The sequence below is a fragment of the Rhamphochromis sp. 'chilingali' genome (genome assembly GCF_963969265.1).
Source record: "Rhamphochromis sp. 'chilingali' genome assembly, chromosome: 11".
In the NCBI taxonomy this organism is placed as follows: Eukaryota; Metazoa; Chordata; class Actinopteri; order Cichliformes; family Cichlidae; genus Rhamphochromis; species Rhamphochromis sp. 'chilingali'.
In genome coordinates this window covers 38,143,261-38,169,694 of record NC_137938.1, presented here as the reverse complement: position 1 = coordinate 38,169,694, position 26,434 = coordinate 38,143,261, and the positions used below count along the sequence as shown (strand labels likewise).

The following is a 26,434-nucleotide window of genomic DNA, read 5'->3' as shown; positions in this document are numbered from 1 at the left end:
ATATAAAAATAAATGAAAAATATAAACATCTGTGTTTCGTGAACTTTGCAGTGTTGCTCTGTGGTGCAGCTACACCGTAGCAAAGTTCACACACTGTGTCCACTTGATCCACGTCTGACTGAACCTGTAATGTTTCCACACCACTGAAGGTTTTTACCTCTTTTCAACCAGCGGCCGTCACTCTCCTCTCCAAATAACTTCTGCTGAGCTTCCCTCTTAATTGTTGTGACGCGTGTTCGAAACGCAGAGAGGTGCGCTCGATTTGCCACACGGAGCAGCGCGAGAGTAAAGCACGAGGGAGGGGCTAATAATCGGCTCAGTCATCTTTAATAATCGTTGAAAGCCCAGATCGTAATGAGATTAAAATTCGATTAACTGAGCAGCCCTAGCATCAGCTACACCAAAGTGCCAAAGCAAAGCGCCACGTCCCACTGAAAGACTTTTCCCCGCTCTCAGCACTTCTGGACTGGCCTCCCACTCTCTCCTTCAGCAGTCGCTTCAAAATGCTGCTGCGCGCCTCTGAACCGGCATCAGAAGGTACGATCACATCACTGCAGTCCCAGCTAGCTTACACTGGCTCCCCGTTAAATACGGGATTGATTTTAATTTCTCTTGCACACTTTTAAAATTTGAAATAACCTGGCGCCTAGCTACCTAACTGATCTCCTCCACTCGTACAACCCCAGGAGAGCACTAAGATCGAGCTGCTGATCGATGGTCTTCTAAGATGTGCTATAGCAATAAACTTTCATTTGACCGCGCTTCTGACGGCGACACAGACGGTGAACAAGTTTACAATACAAGGAAACGTAGTTTTTGGTGGGTTTTGTTTTTTTGTGTAGTAAGACCACAAAAGTTCAGACGTCCTGATTTCCAGATCTTTAATGTTTCATAAAGGAGGGAAATGGACTCAGATCGGACCCGAGCCGCCTGTCAGAGCGAGGGAAACAAACAGGAAACAAACATGCAGACTCTAAGTCGCTGCAGCTAACAGCTAACAGCCTGCTAATGACAGGCAGCCGCCTGATTCCTTTCTGATTGGCTGAAAACAACATCTGAGGCGCTTCACGTGTGACCAGAGGCCGGTTTGTTAACTCCAGCAGAGGCTAAAGGAGACCGAGGATCCAGAGGACGCTGCCGTTCAACCTTCACCTGTTAAAAAAGTTTGTTAACAGAAAAACTCGAACGAGACTGGATGTGAACACAAACCCAGGCTCGGACAGGCGGCTGTACGACACTGCAGGTCCAACATTCACGCAGCTCAGTCTCCAACAGACAGACGGCAGCAAAATAAACCAAAAACATGCAAAATAACCCCGCCCCCAAATAAGCTGCCAGTCTGCCAACATTCGTCCAATCATCCGCCTCCAGCTTCATCAGCACGTTAGCGGGCATGCTTCAGTGTCAGAGCGTGGAAACGGCCGGAGGAAAGCCGTGCCGTATTTGCCTGTTTGGGGAACCACGTCGTCTTCATCTCCCAGGTGGAACACCTCCTCCTCCTCCTCTTCTGGGGGGTGCACCACCACGGAGCCCATGGAGCAACGACGGAGGAGAGAGAGACGAGAGGAGGACAGACCCTCCCCTGAGGAGGAAGAGGAGGAGAAAGATCATGATGATGAAGAAGGAAACACCAAGCCAGCGTGCATGGATCAGTGAGTTAGGACGCACGTCACACCAACATCGGCCTTCTAAAGCTAAACCTTCCTCCACCAATCACGAAGCTCCGCCTTTTCTTTACGCCTACCATCAAATCCAAGACATCTGGATCGGTCCGGGACCAATTCAATTCAGTTTGATTTACACAGCAGCAAAACCTCAGGGCGCGTTTTATTAGAACCAAGTCCTGCTAGTCCTGAACGAGCCACAGCAGCTTCATGCAGAGCGGTCTGTGCCGGTTCTCGGTTGTCCCGGTCGTCCGAAGTGCTCAAGCGGAGGGCAGCCGGACGACTTCTGGGTTCTGGACGATGTTTCGCCTCCATCTGAGGGCGTCTCAGGTATCGCACCTGTACAGGGGTGGTCACTTTGTAGGCGGTAGGACATTTGGGCGTCGCTGCCTCACCCTCCCATCGTGTCAGTTGGACACAGAAGTCGTCCGGCTGCCTCCGGACCCGAGGGACAGTCACCAAGCTAGGATGAACCTGGCGCTTTCAGCCTGTTTGAAAAGTTTAAGAAGCAAACACTTTCTGTCTTTTAGTTACAGTCTTTGTTCAGGTAAAGGCAGCAGGAGGGCCACCCTCGCTCTAACTACCCGTCTGCAGTGAACACGCCAATTACTGAATGTTTACTCCATCACATGCAGGAAGAGCTGCTGTAACTGGGCATCAGCCCACTCAGTCCACTGTGGTGGAGAGCAGAGGAAACACACCGAGCCGGGAGCGTCGTGCTGGAGGCGATGACCTCGTGAAGCTGATTACAGCTGCAGTCAAAGTCTGACCCTGAGCTCTGCTCTGATGTCTTCAGCTTTATAAACTGTAGGAAAGAGTCAATCTGAAGAAAAGCTCCTGAACGAACGAGCAAACGGTAAAAGCTGCAGCTGATCGGTCACGTAGGTCACACGCACGTCAGACGGCTCAGCGCCTGCAGACGGCGTTCGGCCCGAGCAGCATTAAAACATTCCCCTCTCACAAACAGGATCCAGGAGTGCGGATATGAAAACGCCGACTTCGCTCATGCTGTTAGCTGGTTATTAGCTCAGCGAGTCAGCGGGTCCGGCCAGGTCAGGGAGTCCCGGTCAATAATAAACAGGGTGAGGTCACAGCAGCTCAGGTACGGGCAGGTGAGAAACCAACCGGAGCCATCACTCATCACAATCACTCAAAAACCACGGCAACGGCACCATGCAGCAATACGAGACCCGTCGTCTTGTCACCCCTTTACCTCGACCAATCAGGACGGACAGACTCTACATTCTGCCCGACAACAGAGACAAAGAACTATGAAAGAAAACAGTGCATTACTTAGTAAAGAACTCGTAAACCTACCGCCACGCTGGTTTGCAGCGTGCCGCCGACCCGCTGAGGTCATTTAGACCCCCCCGGTTTTTAAACAGTGCAGAACTAAACCCTGCAGAGCCCGAGCAGTGCCAGAGGTCAGGAGGGGTCAACCTGAACTGGCCTCCTGCAGCTCGTCTCCTGACCTGCAGGTGCGAGGATGACAAGAGCGCTGCGGTCTCACCGTTGCGTTCCAGTAAGTTTGGCTCCGAGTATTTCTTGCCTATGTCGGCAAAGGATCGGACCAGCGGGATGCGGTTGCTCAGCTTCTTCTCATTCTGATGGTGGTGGCGCCTCAGCATGGCCTCCCTCACCTTCTCCTGCGCGCCCTCCTCCAGCTGACCGGACGCCAGCATGCTGTCAATCACCATGTCTGCGAGGAAGGAGGACAAGAGGTCAGCTGATGGACACAAACGCACTGCAGGTTTATGTTCTGAGGAGGAAATGAAAGGCGTGCAGCAGAATCATTTATCAAACGCCTTCGCAGCAGCCTTTCACTTCCTCTTCTCTCTGAAACAAGACGTCAGAACTCGCCCTGAATACCAACTTTCTAGAGATTGGCTGATGCCTGGAAGCCTGCTGAGGGGCAGCTTATACCAGCAGGAGGAAACCAGAGAGCTGCGCTTTCATCGTGGCGCTCTTCGTCTCCAGCAGCTGATCCAAACTAGATTTAGAGCTCAAGTGTGGTTTTAGCACGTTCCGACCTCCTCTAGATTTAAACACAAAGGTCGTTTTTGGAGCAGCGTATCGAGTGATGGGACGAGTTCCCGACGGCGCTCTGACCTGCGATCTCCTCGATGGAGCCGGCTCTCATGTCGAGCAGCACGGTGCCGTTCAGGATGCAGGAGCGCAGCTCGAACAGGCTGTGCAGTGACAGCGTCGCCACGTAGGGTTTGCTCCAGCGCTCGCCGCCGTCCTCAACGTCCTCCTCAAACTTCAGCCACCTGAACAAACACACACACAGCCGAGTGTTGACATTTGAAGAACGCCAGGCGTCTGATTCGTGCTAATGCTATAATGCTACACTAATGTGGGCTGATCCACTTTGCTCTGCTGAGTAAATAAGTTAATCTGAAGGTTTCCAAACCACACGACTCGGCCCGCCTTCATCGGTTTCCTCTCAAATCCAGTGAGGCTCGTCTTCCTCGTCCTCACAGCGCTCTGCAGTCTGGATTAGAGAGGAAACCTCTTTAACCCGAGTCAGAAACGCTGAACAAACCAGGCCTCGCCCCTGCACGGCGGGAGGATCGCTCCTCACAGCTCTGCAGCGTTATTGGAAAGTTTAACGTCTGAACGCAAAGCAGAGAAAGAGCATAAGCGCCCTGCCTGGCCGTCTCCTTCCACTCCTGCATGGCTCCGTCTTTGAAGGCGAGCTCATCCAGCTCGGTGAACAGGTCGTGGGGGATGTGCTCCTCGTCGTCGTCCTCGGTGCCGAGGATGAACTGGACCCTCTGAGACGGCGTGTCTGCGGGGACACAAACGCTTCAGCACGCCGCCGTCCTACAGCTGGCCCGTGTTTGTTTATCCTCGTTCAAACCTGACCGTATGACGGCGACTCTCGCCCGTCCTCCCGATCCGAGCGCTCTCTGCGCTTCCTGTGATGTCGATGTCCGCGGTGACGGTGTCTTCTCCGGCTCTGGCGGCCCAGCGGAACGTGCACGCCAACGTACACCGCCCTGTGACCTGACGGAGAGAAGCAGAGGGGTCACATGAGTTTGTTCTACACCTCCAGTGATAACAGAACGCTGGAAACAAACACGTGAGGGAAACACTGAAGGCGCTGCTAACACGGGAGGCGTGCTGCACAGCTCGCACTGCACGCTCCGTTTCTCCTTACCTCAGTAACGTTCATCGGATTTTCTCTGGCTGCGTGTCGACCTCTCACTCAGTTGTTTGTTTAAAACAGGACTGTAATAAACTAGTAATAACATGGAAACAACCTACAGCGTCTAACGAGATGTGAACTGAAGCTCCGTTTGAGTTAAAGATGCTTCTTGTAATTACCGTGACCTCACTATTCGTGTTTCCCTGCAGGGCCTTTCAGAGGTTTCCGGGAGGCTCGGGACTCAAACTGCACGGTTGTTGGAAATCGTTTGATTTGATGCCGTTTTTGGCAAATTGTGCACAAAAATAATTATTTTTGTTTTTTCCTGCAGTTTATAAAAATTGCTGCATCTCAAAAATGAAACTAAGAAGACAAAATCCATTTCCTGCGGTTTGAAACTATTTCATGCAACGTTTTGCATTTACAGTTTTGAGGGATTCACCTCTGAAATATCTGTAACCAGAAATATGTGTAAAAAAACAGTTTCTGTAGTTAATTGCACCGTTTTGCAGTTCACGTAGCTTCTGTGGACTTCATGCACACACATGATGAAACTCTGGGATACAACGGTTGCACTGATGGCACTACGGCAGGTACAAACATACAGAGAAGCTGGGCTTCAAAGGGTTAACGACTTAGCTGAAAATGACAGGAGCTGCAGCACAAGCACCACACGGGGGTTCGTACGTGCCTTAGTTCCTCTTTCTGAACACGCCACCTCACAATAAGAGCTGAGGTCACGTGAGTCACACTCCATGTTTGGCGTGTACACGTCACGAGATTTCATTTCCACTTTTTCTGCAGAAATGACGTCGACACACTGCAGACTGTTTACGGCTGTTTCCAAGTTTGACATAATTCTTTCTGAAATATTTTAAATCATCATTTTCTCGAGCCTCAGGCTGTGTGTGTGTGTGTGTGTGTGTGTGTGTGTGTGTGTGTGTGTGTGTGTGTGTGTGTGTGTGTGTGTGTGTGTAAATGCGGGCTGAGTCATTTTGTTACTGTGTGTTTGACTGTAAACACACACTGAGGCACCTTTGTGTGTGTCGGTGTATAAACTCACTCTCCAGTTCCTCTTTCTCAAAGTTGGTGTAAAGGGTGGAGCTGGTCTTGCCCTGGTCCAGCACGGCCTCCTCATCGTTCCCCTGCAGAACACACACAGACCCACAGGTGACCTGAGAGTGGGTTTAAATGAGTGTTTATCAAACTCATTTTCCAACTCTGTGTAAACACGGTCGCGTCTGCCTCAAAACAACGGCGAGGCTTTGGAGACAGACCGTGAGTGACGTGAGGACGGCTGCTGAGGTCACGGCGTGTTAGTTGGCACCGGGAGGCCGGCAGAGTAATCGCAATCACAGCGTCTGCAGCTTTAAACACCGACACGCCTCCACCAAAATCGGCTGCAGATTACGCCTCGCCACTCAAATCAATCACCAAACAATGTCACAGTGAACGGGCAGGAAGTTACTGTCAGCCAAGGAGTCTGGCTCCGCCCACAGCTGATGGGAATGCGTTACTAACTGTACAACAGGAAGTGGAGCAACAGCTGGACATCAGTAGGGTGAGATGGAGACAAACACAAAACAAAAAAAACCAGGAAAGAAGAGGACGCGTACCCGCGTACGCTAAACTGAGCGTGCTCCACTAACCATAATGACCTATGTCAACCGCCCCGAGAGAGAGACACACACACAAGTTTGATGTTGGTGTGTCAAACAGGAAGTGCAGCTCCACACTGGCTGCTTTTTAACAACCAGCTGTCTGTTTGCAGAGCAGCACATCACACACACGCACGCACACACACGCACACACACACACACGCACACACGCACGCACACACGCACGCGCACACACAGTCATAAAAGCAGCAGCTGCTTGAGTTCGACCTCTTTGGAAAACGTTCCCGCTCAGCAGCATCTCTCCGTCTGCACGTCGGAGCTCCTGACACTCACCCCGAGCTGATCTCAGGTATACGAGCTCCGCTGAGCCGTCTGTGTGAGGTTGGGCTCATTTTGGCCTCCCAACAATCATTCCTGCTGCAAAGCTCGCACTTCTGTCTCACGCTGCCTTTGGCAGAAAGCTTAAACTCGCCCTTCAGTTCAGCTTGTTCATCCCAATAATGATGAAGAATCTCTGAAGCGAGCACGTGCTCGCAGAGCGAGCCAGGAGACCGAAGGAAACCCTGCAGGTGACCTTCCCCACAGCTCACGACCCGGCAGAGTCCTCACCACGGCGGGTCGATGCACGCCCGCATCACTGTGGATCTGTTACATCACTCATCGACACAGAGACCTTCCTCTGTTTAATGAACCGACCCAGAGACACTCAGACCGCAGACGCTTCAAAACACCGCCGAGTTCTGTCAGTGATTAATCGTCACTAGCGAACGATCACACAGTTTGACAGTTAGCCCCGCTCCTCCTCATCACGTCTGAGAACAGCGAAGCTGCGCCTCTGTAGTTTCACAGACAGGTCTGGGCACGCTGCAGACTCCTAGAATAAAGTTGAAGATCGTTTGTCTCTCATGTGCCTGCATTTGTGTGTGCGTGGAGACACAGCTGAGTCATGAAAAAAAAGAAGGAAGATGAAGAAGATGAAGCTGAGCTGGTGAGAGGCCCCGAGAGTTTCTACAGACAGGACGAGCCAGCAGGTGCGAGGTAGCGAGTCAGCTGACCTCTGCCCATTTACGTCAGCTGCAGTCTCTCATGTGTTTGCTCTGATGGGTGGATGCTAACGTCCTGCCTCTCACTGACCTGCTGTCACTGTGAGGCCGGCAAGTGACAACAAAGATGGCCGCTCTCCAACGGTTTATCGTTTAAACTCGGAGCGAACGCTTCAGATCCCTAAGAGTGCTCCATCACAGCCGTGCCATTACTGTACAGATATGATCGTACAGCATATGATGCTCATGATATCGTTGCAGCTATAGCAACAACACACATCGACATTCAGAAACACAACAAGCCCGAACATGTCTGAGAGTAAGAGCCAGGTGTCGTCACTTTGGGCTGAGAAACAGAGGACGAGTTACTGATAACAGGAAGACCAACGTCGTCGCAGGTGTGACATCTCATGTCAGGACCAGTGTTACTATGGTTACTGCTCAAGGGTTAGCTGTTTAGTTACATTGTTACTTTAAATTTCCCGGGAAAACAACAATTTGGTTACTTTAGTGGTTACGTCGGAGCTCTGCTGTCAGTGGATACGACGCGGCAGCGCGGTCAGGGACGCGGCAGCGCGGTCAGGGGCGCACCGATCCTGCCTGCTGGAGCAGGACGTTGCCAAAAACATTCAGCCATAAAAATCATCAGCAGGCTTTCTTAGATGTCATGCTGATACCTCTACATCACAGGGATGAACTTAGACGTCAGTAAAATGTTTGTGTTTATTTATAGTAAGAGCTGGACGCCCCGCAGGAACAGATCTGAGGCGCTGACAGACCCAAACATACGAGGAGGAGGAGCCTCCCAAGCCTGATGTGGTGAAAGCGTACACGCCTGCAGCTCTCGGTCCAAATAAGCTGCAAGTGCCTGAGAGCAGAGCGACAGATCCATCCGGTTCAGCAGGGTTAAAGATAGATCGCACACACACACACGGGTTCCCGTTTCCTGTCATTACAAACACTGTTAGCGCACGCTGCCAATGCCACATCGGCCCACAGGAAGCGCACACACGTGGACTCTTCTTCTCTTTCACAACATCTGAGAAGCTACGAAACTCTCAGAGCTGCTTCTGGGAAGTGAACCGAGGGGGGGGGGGGGGGGGGGGGTGCAAAGTTGACCTCAGCTGACAAATATACACTCGCCGGCCACATTATTAGTTACACTATACTCGTGCTCCTCAGAGACTGGTCCACGTCGATATGACATCATCGCACAGCTGTTGCAACATCCATCAGCTGGCCTGATCAGAGTTTGGCTGCTTCCAGCAGGATAACACACAACTTCACCAATCAGAAGACGCTGGTCCGCAAGTTTAAATGATGCTCCGTTTGTATCGTGGGGCTCACCGCGACCCACCACGCCACCGGCCTGCACCACTGATGCTGTGGTTGTACGTACAAGTGTTGTATAAGAGCCGGTTCAGTTACCGTGGTGATGTACAACATCCGAACATCACAGCACAAAGATTCAGACCAGGAGAGCTTCAAGTCACCTTTATCACTTTGAACTTCAGCAGGTCGGCTTGTGCTGCCTTGTGATTGGCCGATTAGAAATTTGCGTTAAAGAACAGTTCAACCGCTGTACCTAATAAACTGTCCTGTGTGTAAGAGTGAAAGGACTTTCTACTAATTTACACTAAACTTAAAGGAAGGAAAAGACGAGGCTCCCTTCTTTCCTCACCGAGCACACACACTGAAAACACAGCCGCCGCTTCCAGCTGCGGCGTCCAGACTCAAACTAAACTCGATCGCCCGGCCCTCGGTGGAAATCAGCACTGCAGAGACCTGGAGGAGACGGCCAGGTCTGACCTTCTGACCTCAGAGATGAACTCTGGATCCTGGACACCGGAGCGGAGCAATACACAAACTTTCACTTCAAGGCTTGTAAAAATATAAATTGTCCCCGAAGGATCGAGAACATCGCTCACACTTCAAGATCGGCTTTCAGCTTTAGAGAGCGAGGCAGTACGAAACATCCAGCGCGTCATTCCCCACGAGCATGACCTCTTACCTTTGACTGCGTCACTTCTGTGTGGGGCTTCACGTGCGCAGCAGCCACGAGGGGTCAGAGTTACAAACCGACATGTGGTAACCTCAGCTGGGTCCATCATTGCAGTCTGACTGCACTTGTGCGCCTCACACAAAGACGGGGAAACATTACGAGAGCCGGTGCTTACGCAGCTTTTCTTCTGTTCTGTAGCTCAGCTACACGGCGAGAGACGCCCACGTCACCAGACGAGGGCGAGATCAGGAGAGATCTGCTTCCTGAGGATGGATCCTGTCCACCGACGGCTCGAGCTGAAGGTGAGCCGGTACCTGTGAGCGGATACCGTGCAAAACAGATGTGGCCAGATGTTGCAACGCAGCAGACACCCGCCGCTCTCGAGGTGCACCTGTGGCTGCGTTTAGATGCAGAGCAGTCGGCCGGTCGCCGATGCAGCGGCCGGTGGACTCTAAACATCAGAGCGGAGTCTGGGCTACGATCGACACTGCGTGTGTGCAGAGGCAGGATATTGCCATTTGTGTTGTCGCTGTTGCACACACGCTTTCAGCTCTTTTCCTGTTAAACTCATTTCCTTCAACGCTGCGCGACCAACAGACACATGGAAACCACTAACGCTCGTCACCTTTGCTCAGAGCTCAGTCACAACCACGAACAGCCGACCAAAGGAGAAGCTGCCCGACTATCAACATCAGAAACCCACTTTTCAATCTGATGACGTGAAACAGAAACTGCTTCTATAAGCAGATACATACCAGAGACATGGCCCGGGCCACCCTCTGACTGGCAATGTCTCCCCAGAAGTCTCCCATAGCTGCTCAGTCCAAAAACACAGACTCCTCAGGGTCAAAGAAATCCTGCCACACGAGAGAAAAACTGTGGTGGAAGTGTCCCACAGAGCTGTGAAAATCAAATCCACCAGGTCTGTACGTCTGCAGCTCGAACACAGCGTGGATGTGCGAGTGTCCCCGGGACAGTAAGTGAATCCAGACAGCGAGCTGCCAGCAGAGCCTCGGATACGATTCAAGTATTTATAGCAGAGCTGTTGCTTCACTGAGCGAGCAGCCAGCCTGGAAGTCTGCAAACACAGCAAGAAAAAAAAAAAAAAAAAACACTGAAAAAAAGGAGGCGGGGCATCTGCTGACAGAGGCGTCATCCACATTTCTGAGCAGGAAAAAAAGGCAAACAGAGCGAGAGCAAACTGAAACTGCTGACCTGAAACCGGCCTCAGCCGCCCCGTTTTCCACCCCGACACGTCCGTACCCGCAGTGTTTACTTTCCAGGTCAGAGGTCACACACACGAGACTCCTTTATAGTCACAGATGTTCAAATCAACATGAAATGAACCAAATAAGATGATTACGCCTCTAATGATTCACCTCCTGTACTTACTGCTGTACGCTTACTGACGCCTGTAATTACGTTTTACTTCTTTAAAGTTGCCACTTCCCATTTTTTATTTCCATATTATTTTATTGTCTAGCGCATTTATTTCCTTATGTATTTATGATTTGTTTATTTAATGAATTTACATGACAAGTCGTTATGTTACAAACTCCTCATAGTTGAAACAACCGCCTCAGGTCACTGCTGTGAAGCTGCACAAATAACAAACATATTCAATTCAATACATCGTTACTGAAAAGATAAACACATATACATCCCCATTTATTCAATTATATAAAGAGGTGCAAGTTGAAACTAGTTCTTGTTAGTTTAGGCAGTTTGTCACAAAGTCCACAGTGCAGGCTGTTGGCTGCTGCCAGTCACAATGCAAACTTTAAGCCTTTAAGCAGGCGAGTTAGAAAATACAGGGACAAGCTGGGAATCGTCCACAGCATTGCGGCCTTTCCGGTGTGGCAGATAAATACAACAACCGAGACAAACACTGTGGGGTTTTGTAAATATAATAATAAACGCAAATTTGCTGTGTGATTGTGTAACTTTATTAGCAGCGTCCTCCGCTCAGCCCCTTAATGCTCTCAGGTCGCTATGGCAACACATAAATATTTCTTTCAAAATAAGACGCACAACTACAACACGGGAGAGACCCAGGGAGACCGAGCACACGATTAAAACCCTGAAAACCATAAAATTTCACGACCGAGTCTCAACTCTCACGGCCCGGACCATGACCCGGGGGTTGGGGACAGCTGATCCACAGAGACCCAACAGTTGGTATCAGGCTGTACACATGTTTAACGTGGGGCCTGAGCCCGCTGGAGCCCCTGCTGGATGCTGGGGGAAGTGCAGGGTGTGGTGCTTCTGACAAAACTCTGATTTACTGTCTCAGCCTAATGCTCAGAGTCTCGTTCGGTCCAGCATTTCTCCCTCTGTCGTCCCAGTTTTTGGGCTCCACCAGTCCACTGTCTGTGTGAGGAAGCTTTTCAAATGAGTTCCTCTCAAACTAAAAGCAGCTGCCTGTAGGGCAGAGACGACATGCATGGGAGGAAACCCTCTGTGGCGAGACGAGCCGTGGGGTCAGCTGACGATCCTTTACTGACCTTAAAAGACGAGCGTGAGCTGCTGAGAGGAGCACGGCAGCAGGGAAGCTGGTCACTGCGTTTAAGGCCGAGAAGTGAGGAAGTCAGGAAAGTCTGTTTCCATTTCACATGTGGAGTTTCTCTGCTCTGGTCACGTGGCCGAGTCGGCCACTTGTGGTTGTCAGAGGCCAGATGAGTGCATTGTGGAGGAAATGTAAAAGCTCCTTGGTCATGTGTTGATGTGTTCATGCAGCAGCTTGTTCTCGGTTCTCATTAGAATTCCTGAGCTGAGTGGAAAAGAACTGGTGTGGCCTCAGAGGCACGTACGCAGTATCGCTCCATTTATTGTTTTCAGATGCAAAACTCCAGGCTGAATGCCGTCCCGGTGGTGAAACGGGACGCTGTCCATGCTGAGAAACACGAGACGGCTTCATTTACTCTTTCCAGCGCTGCCGATTCTCCCTGCGAGCAAATCGAATTTACCCACCCCGACTCTCCCACAGGGACTCCCAGGTCAGGAGAATCGGCTTCCTGCATCACCGAGATTAAAAAGCAACCGTAGAGCGAGGTCAAAGGTCGGAAGACAACAGGAGGAACGGCAAACGGTCCCATGGGACTCGGATTACTTAAGGAGAGACGAGCTGCGCTGGCACAAAGGAACAGAGCAGGTCAGGTGGTTCAAATCTGCCCTTAAGGCCCCACAGCAGCGGCGCTGAGCAGCATGTGGAAATACACATACATGTACGTGCTACAAACACCCACATGAAGAACGGTGGCAGATATTTGTCCTTCAAACTGGGACCATGACTTTTTGGGGTCTTAAACTGGGACTTTGTTCAATCGGAGCTGCAGTTCCTCTGACGTCCACCTGAGGCGCCGTCACAAAGAGCAGGTTTAAGCGCTTTTATTTAAACAGGCTTTCTGCTGATTTTATTGAATCATTATTTATTTACGTTAAAAAAATACCTGTTTATTTTATTATGTCTTATTGTATCTTTATATTGGAGATCATGACATTTAATGTTCTTGTATCAGTTTTGGTTTCTACAGCTGATAACGGCCAGCCGCCGCTTCCTGGCTGCTAAGAACCCGTCATTAACCAAGCAGCAGGATGAAAAATAATACGGCAAAAGTATGAAAGAAGGGAACATGGAGCGAATGTTCTTTTATGCATGAAAACATTTAAGTTTGAAGCTCAAGCTCCACAACCTGCTGCAGGCTTCAGCTATGATTCCAGCAAAGAGAGAAAGAAAGAGGAAGTGCAACAGGGAGGAAGAATGTTTTTGGAAATCTTTGCAATGAAAATATAATGACACACACACACACACACACACACACGACTCCCCTGAGACCAGAGAGAGTCTGTGCTGATGCTGCCATATTAGGAGAACCAGCAGGGAGGAAAAACATCTGGACTGCAGCAGCATTTACTAAACACATCAGCAACTGTGGGAAAATTCACACACACACACACACACACACACACACACACACACACACACACACACACACACACACACACACACACACAGTGTACCTTGTGTTTAAACTGTGTGCTGATGCCCCACCGCAGCTTTCTGATTGGCTAATTTCACAGCTAGTGAGTCTATTATTGACCGTGGTCTGGGCTCACCCAGTGTGTGTGTGTGTGTGTGTGTGTGTGTGTGTGTGGGGCTGCCAAAGGAGGCTGATTTAGACAGAAAGTACTCTGAAAGGGAAGTACTCCGTTCAGATCAAAGTACTTGAGAGGGCCAATCAGAAAGCAGCAGCATGACATCACTCACATTAGGAAGCCCAGAGTTTAGCATTATTGCCAGAAGTGCCATATTTGGAAACAGAAGGGGGAGGGGCAAGCTATCAGCTAATGCTAATTAGCATCCACAGACAAGATAACGGCCGATTAGAGCTCAGTAAAAATAAATCAAGTAGAATTTCACCAGAACTGAAGCGTGTTAGCACAGCGACCTCATAGCAGCCATTTCATTGGTCACATTAGGGCTGGGCGATATGACCCAAAATTCATATCTCGATATTTTTTAGCTGGATGGAGATATAAGATATATATCTCGATATATTTTTTTTTAAGCCATAAAGTAAGAACAAAAAGAGAGTTCTTAGTCAAAGCTGTGTCCCAGATGTCACACAGGCACTTTTATTAACATACAGCACAGATGTACATGAAAAATTACTCAAAATTAAATTATGAGCATTCATTAAATAATCATGCTCCATAAATAAAAGAAAACAAGGTTGTTTTTGTGCTAAACAAAGAGCTCACAATTGTGCAGTCAAAATGTAAACTAAAAGACGCTGAGCGTAATAACAAAGACAGACAGATTTCACAGCAGCTCTGTTCCCAAGTTTTACTGCGTGACTGACAGCCTGGAGTTTGAAATCCGCTTCATAACCACGTCTCTTACAGGTGCCATTTATGGTCCTTATACACACACAGTACGGTAATATTACGTTGAAGCACAGTACGTATCACTCCGCGAAGCTCCTCGGTAGCCGTAATGCGCCGACAATCTATTAAGCGGTGCAGCTCCGTAGCTTACCAAAGTCGTACTCAAACATTTGTGACAGATTGCTGAGCGCCGTGTACCACATAAAATCGGTTCGCGGCCATCAAGCACAACCAGAATTCATACATAAGGCGCGCTATCAACTTTTGAGAGAATGAAAGGATTTTAGGGTTAGCGCGGTTAGCTCGTTAGCATGTTTAGCTCGTTAGCACGTTGACGCCGTCCAGCCCCACGCATGGGGCGATGCGCAGTAACTCGTTAACGGAGATTTGCCGTGTCCGTCTTGTCGCTGCCTGCACGTGAAGCGATGGGGTAGGAGGGGGAGTTGTGTTCAGTGAAGGCGAGGCGGAGTAACGTTGCGTAGAGACAAAAGTGGACGAAAGAGAGGCAAACTTGCGGCTCCACAACTATAATTATAACGTAACATAGACTATATCGATATAAAGGATATTGTCACATCTTATATCTCGTATAAAAATATATCGATATGTTTTAAAAACTCGATATATCGCCCAGCTCTAGGTCACATTAGGTCAATAAAGGCTCCAACAGCACAAACCTGGTCCACAGGTGCAGTCCAAAGTTAGCCGAAGTGAAGCCAAGCAGCCAGCTAGCAGCTACAGCCACCTGTGTCAGCATCCACCTGTCAGTCAAAAAGGCCACGCCCCTAACAATACAAACTACAAGCCTTAATACGTATTTGACCTTGTTTTTAATGAGGGGGGCTTTAAGAGGGTAAAACTGATGATGCTGGCGTTCCTCACGCCAAGCCTGCAACTGATAAAACGTCCTGAGTGAAGAGCTCGCACAGATTTGTGAAGGCTAAAATGATGGTTTGAACCTTGTTGTTTGGTGCAACAGCAGGTATTCAGTTACCAGGATGCGGAGACGATCCTGAATAAAAGGCTTTGTTCCCCAAAGATCAAATGCTTCCCATTCACATTCAAACTTGTGGCCACCGATGCATCGTTGCACGCGACTGCTGACGTCAGCACGCAGCGGTTCGCTCTGTTAACTTTCAGACACCATCAGGCGCCATGGCAGAACAAAGCCTCAGTGAGTCCGAGGAGGAGGAGTGGCCCCCGCAGTGCGGAAATGTGACATGATTGTGTTATGGCGGCATGTGTGTCTGCCTGTGAGGGATGACCAAGGCTGGACCTCCATTCTTCTGTTTCAATGTGGCTTCTATAACAGGAAGTCAGAAAGAAACAGACGAACGTGACGCTCGACCGTGATGTGGGAATAATGAGAATAACGAGTTCCCAGCTGGGATCGTTCCTGCAAACGCCTCCTCAGAGTCAGGACAGCAGATCGCAGCTTCACAGCTCACTGAGCTCAGCCAGACGCTGCCCCCTGCTGGTGGGTTTGTGCAGATAAATACGATTGTTGAATCGCTTTATGACATCATGATGCATCGTTTTCATCTCCTTCGACCATCTAAGACAACGGTGTGATCACCTGATGTCTGGAAAACGCCGCTCACTCTTATTTTGAAGGTTCAGTCGCTGCCTTCCTGTTATAGTGATTATAGTTTATTTCTCTCTTTCGTTTTGACCTTTGGTTTTTAAGTCAGTTTAGTCTCCGGGGTGGATTCTCTTGTTTCAGTCCTTACAGCCAGGCTGCTGCAGCGCAGTGTTCAGTTTGAGTTTCCTGTGAGCTGCAGGGGGCGCTCTAGCTAGAACATGACAAGGGTGGAGAACTGATAGGCAGGGTTTTAATAGTTTTGCAATTTTCTCTAGTTTTTATTTTTATTTAGTTTTGACTTCAGATTTTCAATTTTATATCAGTTTTAATTAGTTTTTACCAATTGTTTGCTAGTTTAGTTTATAGTTTTTTGAAAATCCTTAGTTTCAGTATAGTTTTGATTAGTTTCAGTTATAGTTTTAGTTGTTTGCAATAATTAAGTGCAACAAAATCCCAGTTTCATCATATCAGTCATGCTCTTCTGCTCATCCTTGGGTATGTTGCTATTCCAGCTACCAGACCCTGCACAGGTCGCCTGTCTGTCGCAGGGCTAACACGCAGAGACAGACAACTCACATTCCCACCTATGGGTTCTTTAAATAAATAAATAAATAAATAAATAAAGGCAGATGAACAACCATTGATACCAGGCAACTATAAAATGTATATCTTGGCCCCAATGAGACTATTAACTCTTGCAGCACCGGGTGTTCGTAATTTTGGTTCAAGTGAATTGATAAACTTTGTGAAGGCAATTGACTCACACAGTTGTGTAGATATCCCCGTCCTGTTGTCTCGGGATGCATCACGCTGCCTTGCCTGGGTTAGCTTCTGTTTCTGGGATGAGGGTTGAGTGTGCTCCCTTCTCAAGCTAAGCTAGGTTAGCCTTCTTGTGTGAGCTTTTCAAGTGCACTTTAAGGTTTGTGGGATTTTTCCCCTTTAGAAATGTCCCTCATAATTTGTCTCTTTCCACTACAAGACACTTGCTTTATCCAAAACAGTCATATTCAAAGTAATCCCAAATTGGACTCTGGCGCTTTCTCCCGACTTTTCCTGACATGATTCTGCGCGTGGGCGGAGCAGCGACACAAACGACTCGACTAACGTGCTGCCACCTGCTGGCATAATGAGACACAGCAAGAAAAATCTGGAAACTAAACTTCATTTTCACCCTCGACTATTGTATGACACGCACACATCAGTGAAAACTAAACACATTTTTGCTATAAATTCAGTTAATTTTAGTTAGTTTTGTGAGCACACATTACAGTTTTAGTTAGTTTTCCTTTTTTGTTTTTATTTTTATTTCCGTTAACGAAAATGTTTTTTCACTTCTAGTTTTCGTTATTTCGTTAGTTTTTGTTAACGATAATAACCTTGCTGATAGGCGGAGCTCATGAGAGGAGCAGGTGAGGCAGCTGATCCATGCACCGCTGTTAAACAACGGGGAAACTATATTTAACCCTTTAAAGCCGGTCGGAGCAGCACGCTCCGTTTTGCGTAACTATTTTTAAATCCCGGTAGCTCTGCAACCACGTAAGCTAGCGCAATCATTTGTTTTGCATATGAAACTGGAGGAGTTGTACTTACATCTGATGCCATCAGCTTGTCCTCGGTCACAGTTTCCTTCCACATATAGCTTTACAAAAACTGCATAAAAGCACTTGCAGCAACAAAAACATAATATTCCAGAAACACGCTTTGCCAATCCGATCAGCTGTTTGTAACACTTCCTACATCCATCAGCGAACTATCGCATGTCCGCCATGACCTGCCCGAAACCGGAAGTGATGTCATTTTGCGGAAATGTAGTTTTTTACCATCGTGGCCTTATGAGCCTATACTGGTGTTTTTAAAAGTTATGTTTGACTTTATGACTTTCTGTGTCATTTCTGGGATGCTGAGGACTCATATTGCACTGCTGGAAATAGTTTATTTTGATGCATTTGCTGTTTTTTTTGCAAATTTGCACTATAATATTTATTTTCGTTTTTCCTGCAGTGTATAAAAATTGGTGTATTTCAAAAATAAAACTATGAAGACACGTAAAATAAATTTCCTGTGGTGGGAAACTATTTTGTGCAACTTTTTTGTATTTACAGTTTTGAGGGACAAGCCTCTAAAATTTCTGTAACTAGAAATATATGTTAAAAAAACGATTTTCAATATTTTTGTAGTTTATTGCACTTTTTTGCATTTTATGTAATTACTATGCACTTAATGCAGACATATTATTAAAATTTAGGCTGTAATGGTTGTATTGATGTATAGCAACTTGAAATGCTCCAAAAATGTCTCCACAGCATGTAAAAATATAATATAAGCTCTGGTGGACTTGGTTCTATGGTCGGTCTTAAAGGGTTAAGATACATGCATGTACAAATTCCAGAATTGTTTAGCAAAGAAAACAAAGAAGTAAAGAGGTAGCATCATGTTTTAGTTGTTTTAGCTGGTGTAGTTACAGCTGAACGTGTTGAGGAATGAAATGCGACACATCTGCTGCTCCCACATCTCCAAAGCTTTAAACTCACCCTCGCTCCCGGCCTGAGGAGGCAGCGCGTCTCACAGTGAAACGATCAGAAATGCAAGCAGGAAAACACGCCCACGTGGAGGCAAATCAGCAGCAGCTTCCTCCTACACGACCCGGCTCGAGGCCACACGGACGCCGTTCCTCCAATCAGAGCTGCCACTGAACCATCAGGACTGTAATTAGGGGGCGACGCACCACCACCTGAGCCCCGAACGCCACTTAATTACCCAGGATGCCTCTCTCTGCACGCTTCACATCTGGAAATGAGTTCCAGCAATTTCTGTGAAATCAGACTTCTCTCTTTAAAGACAGACGGCTCCGCGGGGAGTAAAGGCGTAGAAATAAAGGACACAGCAGGGGGCGCTGTGGAGACGAGCGACGAAGAACAGGCAGGAGCAGAGGTTCGGATGGTCGACCTCCACCAGCTACACCTCTCCACCCGCCTCCCTCTCATTCACACACGAATGACTGCTTCTGACTTTCATCCCCGTTCTCTCCGGCGCAGACCTCCACCTCTCCGGGCTTCTGCTCCACCTGCTCTCTACTCTCCCAGCGTCCTCATCCACAGAGAGTCCTGTCTGTCACCAAATCCCAGCCCTCGTCCGTCACTCCTACTCCACACCTCACCGCTGTCGTCACACACTTTGTGCACCACCCTCCACACTGCTGCTCCCTGATCCTCCGTCCCTCTTTCATGTTCATCATCAGTTACTACTCTTCATCCTCTTCATTAATTATCACACCTGTCCAGTAAAGTCACCAGAATTTATTTCACACCAACCAGCTCAGACTGAGATGCATCACCTGATATCATCAAAGGTTATCGGTCACAACCTGAATACTCTGGATTATATTCCACGCTGTGAGCACCACGTTTCCTCCACAAAACCAAACCTCCAAACGTTTCGTAGATCAAGAGTAAAAGCGTTCGTCTCTGGCGGTTTATCTAATCGGCACAAATTTGTATTTCTTATTTCACAAGATGGAAATAATCTAAAGCAAACATGAGACTTTCTTCAGCCTCCTGGAAAGACACGTTTATGTGGCCGATAACGCGGCACTGACACGGTGGCGCCACATTTCTATTAAAGCACGGAGGATTTACAGTCTGTGTGGCACCACAGCTGCATCAGCAGCACCCCGTCTGCAGCGACTTCACCTCCAACAACCTCCAACCAACACTCCCCGTACGGTCTGTGCGCCTGTGTGAGCGAGGCCTACACCCACCTCCACGTCGCAGACTTTCCTCTTTCCTTTGAGGGCTTCTTCTCCACGCAGCATAAAATTGAAGTGAGTCAGTCTGCATCAGTGCATCTATAGTAATACAGGAAACTCCCTGCAGACGGAGTTTCCTGCCGGGTTTCGCTCTAACTGCCCACCGGAGAGCGTGGAGCCTCCCGAGGACGAGTCTGCTGATGTCAGCACGAGTCCCTCAGGTGCACCATGACCTAGTTAGGAGGAAAATCTTTGGAGCGTGATTCTCTCCAGTCGCTAACCTGCTGCCTCCCTACGACGTCCAGCCGCCCAAATGTAAGACGAGTGCCGGCGATTCAGAGCGAGTCTGCGCTCACGCGTGAACGACCAACTTTCTCTGTGTGACGGTAAACACAGGCAGAAATCACAGCGCAGCCTTTCTCTCGCAGCTATGTGGACACCTGCAACAAAAGCTGCAAGCCGACACCTGAACGCCATCACCGCCACCGCGGAAAGAAACAGCTCAGGGAAATCTGACCTGCCAGGAGTTCACACGTACACAGCACCTCAGCCTTTCAGGCCCCACTGTGAACACCGACTGTGGCTCATACGTGGAGCAGCTGTGGCTCAGGCGCAGGTCTGGCCCCACCTGTGTGGACCTGCTGCTGCTCTGGATCAAAGAGTCGAATATCACCGAGCCAGACGCCTTCACTTCCTCCTCCATCTGCACCAACGATAACCTGCTCCATGGGAGCGCCGCGGCCGCCACACGGCCTTCGCATTGTTCACAGCCGAGGCCCATTACAATGAAGTTGCACCTCGGCTTCCCCGGAGCCTCCACAGACAGGAAGTCAGCAGCACATTAAACACGAATCACATCTGCTGAGACAAAGACGCGCACAAACACCGGAGGTCGAGGGTACAAACCTGCAGGTTCACCAGGAGAGGCTTTATGAGCCGTGACGCAGCGTTTCATGTTTAAATCTGCAGCTCAGTTTGACTCCCGCTCTGCAGGTGAGGGCTTCTTAGTCTGGACCTCTTTATCTTCAGGCCCGTTTCTTTTCTTGCAGCTTTGTATGACTCAGTTACAGAGGACTCGCCTCTTTCTTCGTCACACGGGTCCAGGAGCAGAAACGTCGGAGCTCTTATTGGGAGTTTGGCCGTGTTTGATGCGAACATCCAGCACTGGAACAGGAGCCACGAGACAGGGCGGAGGGAAGTGGAGAAAGGTGCTCGTTCATTAGTTACCTGAAGCTAACACTGGAGCACACGCTACTCAACACAGAGCTTTTTCACACTCGTGAATATTTGGTGCAAACTTGGCGTGCAGTTTTGCAAGAACCTCAACAAAACTTCAGAACGTGACCAAGACGCCACCGGGACTTCTGATGACTGACAAGCAGCTTTGATATCTTTCACAGTCAGTTTCAGGAGAAACAACACGACTTGTGCGTTTGACACGAATCCTCTGTGTGTGCACCGCGAGCCTGCCACAGCTCCCACAGAGACCCATTATAACACAGCACGGGGTGTCCTGCTGCTGTACACATGTGAAGCACATCGTATGCTCAGTTCAGTCACACGCCAGACATCGAGATATCTGCCCGACTCTTCTCTACCAGCGAGACTAAAGCTCCTCGGTGAAGCACAGCATCGTCTCAGAGTGGCGACACGATGAACCCTAGTGGATCAAAGTGTTCTGGTCGGTGGACACTTGGCTGAAAACATGTTAGAAATGGGGATACCGCCGGCCCGAGAAGCACTGGGCTGGAGTAACCTGACGTCACGCAGGGCTGAGCTGCTTTATCACATGAGACCTGAAAGCTGATCTGGGTCGCAGGCAGGTGAGCCCGAAGGTTTAAGAGGCACTGCAGCAGCTGGATCCTCTCATGGAGCAGGAACGTGCACTGGAACGACGTGCACATGGTGCTACAGAGCAAACTGACCCGTCGTGACGACTGAAGAAGTCTTTCTCCTGCTCTGTTAGATGTGCTGACAGAGCAGCTTACGTACGTCCTGCTGATGTTGACCCCGACAGCCCTGATTGGTCAGATGGGCCTCGTCGCACAAAACAAGTTTATCGAACCGTTACTCTACCTGCATTTGGAGTTTAGACAAAATTCATGGTCGTTTACACAGAAAGTGTTTTAGTTGCAGCACAGTCTGCACACATGGCAGCAAAAATATACTTGAATGCACAACAACAAATTAAATAAAAGTGGGACCGTTTGCTTACAGGACTCAGCCGCTCTTCAGCTGTAAATGGTTTAAATGGCTCTGTGCTGTGAGGGTTGAATGACATACCTCTCAGCGTTTATGAAACCTGACTCTGTTTATACACTACAGAGCTCTGAGAGACCATCTGTCCCAGATGTTTTATCCAGCTGAACAGGACATAAAAACTTGTACGTGAATCATCAAAGTGTTCTCCAGCATGTCTGCAAACAACAAGTCACCACAAAGTCCATTTGTCCTGCAGTGAGTGTTTTTAATGCATCACATGCATGAAATATTGCACAGCGAAGTTGCTGCAGGATTCATAACAGAATAAAAGAAATCTGACCCTCCATTGTGGCACCTGCAGTCCAGTCACACACCAGACTCATTCAACATGAGACGAGCCCGAAGAGGCAAGCTGTCAGAAAACTCTAAACACCTGAAACAACAGCACGAGCTGAGAGTTGACGCCTGGCTGTTTGATGAGTCTGGAGCATCCTTTCCACACAGACAGACAGCAGGGTCCATCGGTGACGTGTTCAGTTAAACACCCTGCTTCAGGTTCTGTCTCCATGGTAACAGCAGGGCAGCATCCAGCCCTCCTGAGCAGGATGCTCCAAGCCAAGAAAGTCCAGCCTCACTATGAAGTCCACTCCACAGAGAGCGGTCACGGCGCAGCATCGCTACAGTGTCCTCCAAACGAAACGTGAATCACGCCACACACAGACACTCATCTCCACGTGGCCTGCTGACTGTACCACAGGAGGGAGGTAAGCCTGTCCTGCCCGGGCCTCACGCGGTATGAATGAACTGACAGGTCCTGACGGCTTCATTCCTAAAATCAACGTTTTTTAATCCACATATAACTGATGGGGTGGGCAGCCTACGCCAAAGTCTATAGGAAAAACGGCTAATTTTACCCGGTGCGATCGGCAGCAATCAAACACAGTGCACGCACGCACAGTAGACACGTGCCCCTCTTTCCTAAATGCACTCTCCAGTCGCCATGAAAGGATAAGTTTGATTATCGAGAAGGACATTTTAATCTTGTTTAAAGGAGTAAAAACTGCACATTTCGGGTTTGGAGATGGTGGGAAGAGAGACCGACAAGCCGGAAGAAGAAGGGGGAGAGTAAAGAAAGTAAAGCCCGTGTGTGGATGTGATGCACGCCGAATTTAAGCTCACTTCGTCACAGATAAATTCACCCTTCTGTGTTACTGCAGCGGCTTCACAGACCTGCCTGGAGCATGTTCGCGTATAATTAGCCTATTTTTGAATGCAGTTTGGCCCAACGCGCATCATTACTTCACTTCCTGGCAGCAGCGTGGTCCCTAAAAAACAAAAGCGGTCGGCTGCCAGCCTTTTGTCTGCGGCCGGGTGAGCGGCCTCCCCGGGGACAACCGGGGACTGGTGAGGCGGCCCGGAGGCTTCCCTGACAGTGGACACCATGTTGGGTCCAGAACTTCTCCGCGGGCTGCGAGCCGTCCGAGCCCGCGGAGGAGGCGCTAGCCGCCGGCTAACAGGTACTCTTCAGGGGGAACTTACAGATGTGAGGAGCGGTCTCATCTGTTCGCGCTCTTCCTCCATTTCCAGCGCAGGCTCCTCTTCCTTTCACCCGCGAGCTGCTGGATCATCCGAGTTTAGAGTGTAGCCGCCGGCTCCCGGTCCTTCTCCGCCTCCTTCTTCTTTATTCTTAAGGCTTCTCCGCCGCCACTACTTTACGTCTGCCTGGAATATATTAACTCCAGCTGTAAGTCCCGCCCCTTTTTGACTGGCAGTTCCGCTTTCCAATGACGTGGCGGCGGTGGTTTTACTACCACCAATCGGCGAGCGGGAGCGTGCAGTGGGCGGAGTCGTGCCGGTAACAAAGCGTGAGCGTTCCCTTCAGTTTGTTGGTTTTAACGAAAACTTTCCGACGAATCCGGTAAAAACAAGCAGCGAAGAAAGCGGACTAGTCCGCGCAGTTTTACCTTCATTTAAACCGGTAATCGTAAAGTCTCAGAGGGAAAGCCTGCGCTGTGCACCCGCTGTACCTCCGACCTGCCGAAATGATAAATACTATTAAATATAAAACACGATATCAATGACAGTATAACAGAATTATAAATAATAAACAGCATGTAATAACAGTTCGTCGTACAGACCTCTGCTGATGAATATTAATATTTCCTATACTTTATTACACGTTAGCGGAGTTTTTGAGCTGTGGTCGTTCAAGGGAAAGGTCAGAATGCTTCTCCTTCCTAACTCTGATTTAACCAATATTAATATTTATAAACGCTGCTCACTGCTGCGCATACGCAGCAGTATGTATGCATGTATGTATGTATGCATGCATGCATGTATACATGTATGTTGTTTAAAGCAGATTCTGACAGAAGCGTTTAAAGATGTTTTCAGAGGAATCAGGAAAGTCCAAAGAGCTCCCATAAAAACGTCAACATCCAGCTGTGTCTCATTCAAAGGCTGTTTTTGTGCGTCAGGTCTGTGTTTGCATAAAGTCTGCTCTCGTACTCTGTTATTTCACATTTTCAGTAACAACAACAAAAAAATCTGGTTTGGAATAAGAAGGACAAACAAGTCAAATTCATTAATCAGAGGGTTTTGTTATAGTGTAAATTAATTTTATGTCTTCTGCTCTTGTGTCTTTGTCGTTTTGTTCCCCATAAACCTGATGGGCATGATCTACAGAGGAGCACGTAATCAGGAACAAGCTCCACATAACGACAGTCAGCTCTGATATTCATGCACAATCATTCAAAATGTTTCAGACAGGGAAGACAAATAAAATTACTACACAAAAACATTCAATTGTAAAATAATATAAAATACATGTTTGAGTAAACAAAATAGCGTCTCTTAATTAATCTGTAGAACGTGCAAACAAACTGGTGATTTCCTGCTTCTACGTTTCACAGAATTTTCAAGATTCAAGACACTTTGAATCTTGAAAATTCAACAAAGCTTTGCAGGGTCTTCATCACTTGATGGATTCAGACCTGCAGCTCGTTTGAATCACACGTTAACCTGATAAACTCACACAGATGCAGATTCAGACCGAGGTCATGGTGAGGTCGCCCAGCTCTGTGCACTCGAGCTCTCATGCCCGACTGAGTTAAAATGAAGTGAGTTTGTCGGGGTGGTGAGTGCCATCAGAGACCAGAGGAACATGCGCCTATAAAACTTCACCTGCGCAACAAAACAGTGAGATTTATGGTCACAACCAGAAACGTTTGGAGAAAAGTGAAGAAAAGCTCCTTCTCTACTGTGAAGCTTGGAGGCAGCAGACCTGATGGAAGCTGTATGTAGCCCATTATCAGAAAACACTGCTGGGCTGTCAGACAAGCGCCAGGCCAAGTGGAGCCATTAGTGGAGGTCCTCCAGTCTCAGTCTTCTGACCTCAGTTTGAGTCGTTCTCAGGAAGAAAGCGAGGTGTGAGGAAATACAGAGCCATCCACAGCTGTTACAAAAACCTGTCTTTGATGCTAAAGGGCCAGTGCCCTGTATGAACACCTGAGGGTGGGTACACTTATAAACATGACCCCCGTTCACGTATGTGTCTGTAAAAATAGGCATTTTTCCCACTCTGTAGGACGGCTCATGAAGGCAGCAGTCTTCCTCCTGCTGTGGGAACTCTGAGAGATCCTAACGGAGTTCAGCTGTGGATGGAAAACAAAGAATAATTGTTACCGTGAGATTAAATCACGCTGGACGATTCGGCCCTGACACAGTTTCGCAGCAAACCGGCCTTCTCACAGCTTATCTGTGATTAGCAGATCAGTGTTTGTGCAGCGTTTCCCTCCTGCTGGAGCGGTCGGCCTCTGTAATCCTGACAGATTATTTCATTACAGAAAAGTCATTGTTGTTCCCACAAAGCCACAAAACAGCTCCTGGCAACCATCGCAGGCTTTTTCAGGGTTTTCCTTCAGAAAAACAACAGCGGAGGTGGTTTTACGTGATGCTGCACATCACTGCGGACTCAAAGAGGAACGCTTTGGTAGAGCTGGTCCAGCTGGTCCAGCTGAGAAGCCGTCAGCGCTCAGAGGATTTATTGGTATTATGACACGAAAGGAGATGAGACGGGAGGCCTGGGCGCTCCGTGACACACCGAAGAACGTCCCTCATACTCGAGCGTCTCCCTGTGAGAGAAGTCTGGACGCAGTGTTGGGTTCATGAAGCAAATAATTATTATCACAAGAAACAGTCATGAAACCGTATCTCGATGTACTGAAACTCTTCGAATCATCAAGTCATTGTGAATCATGAGGTCAATAAAAGTGACAAAAACTATGAAACACACAGAGCATAAATGGATGTGACGGCGAGCCACACACGCCGGCGCTGTCACTGTTTTTTACAACCATGTTGTGTTTACAGTTTTAATCATGAGAAATTCAAAGTTTCTCAGTCGCTTCTGAGCTTCTTTTATTTCTAACCTGATAATAAACCCGAGGAAATAAAAAATCTGAAGTTTTTAAATCATATGACTGTAAAAAGCCAAAAACAAACTTCAAGAAAGACCTTCATCCATCGTTCTTCTACATG

General features: G+C 48.5%; 1 protein-coding gene across 3 annotated transcripts in view; it reads right to left on the bottom strand.

The window, feature by feature from the left end:
- LOC308406504 (sodium bicarbonate cotransporter 3-like) overlaps positions 1–23,645 on the bottom strand; it is a 34,342-nt gene extending 10,697 nt beyond the window's left edge. The window contains exons 1-6 of one of the 3 annotated variants that reach the window (XM_080897548.1): positions 23,435–23,645; positions 5,879–5,960; positions 4,533–4,673; positions 4,317–4,455; positions 3,774–3,934; positions 3,175–3,363 (exon numbers count right to left, since the gene is read on the bottom strand). In XM_080897548.1, the coding sequence (XP_080753674.1) occupies positions 3,175–3,363; positions 3,774–3,934; positions 4,317–4,455; positions 4,533–4,673; positions 5,879–5,960; positions 23,435–23,476 (754 nt within the window). In that variant the 5' untranslated portion in view covers positions 23,477–23,645. Of the gene's footprint in view, positions 1–3,174; positions 3,364–3,773; positions 3,935–4,316; positions 4,456–4,532; positions 4,674–5,878; positions 5,961–10,234; positions 10,547–23,434 lie in introns of those variants that run through there. The other 2 variants (XM_080897546.1, XM_080897547.1) reach the window with 2 other exon arrangements.
- Positions 23,646–26,434: the final 2,789 nt, after the last annotated feature.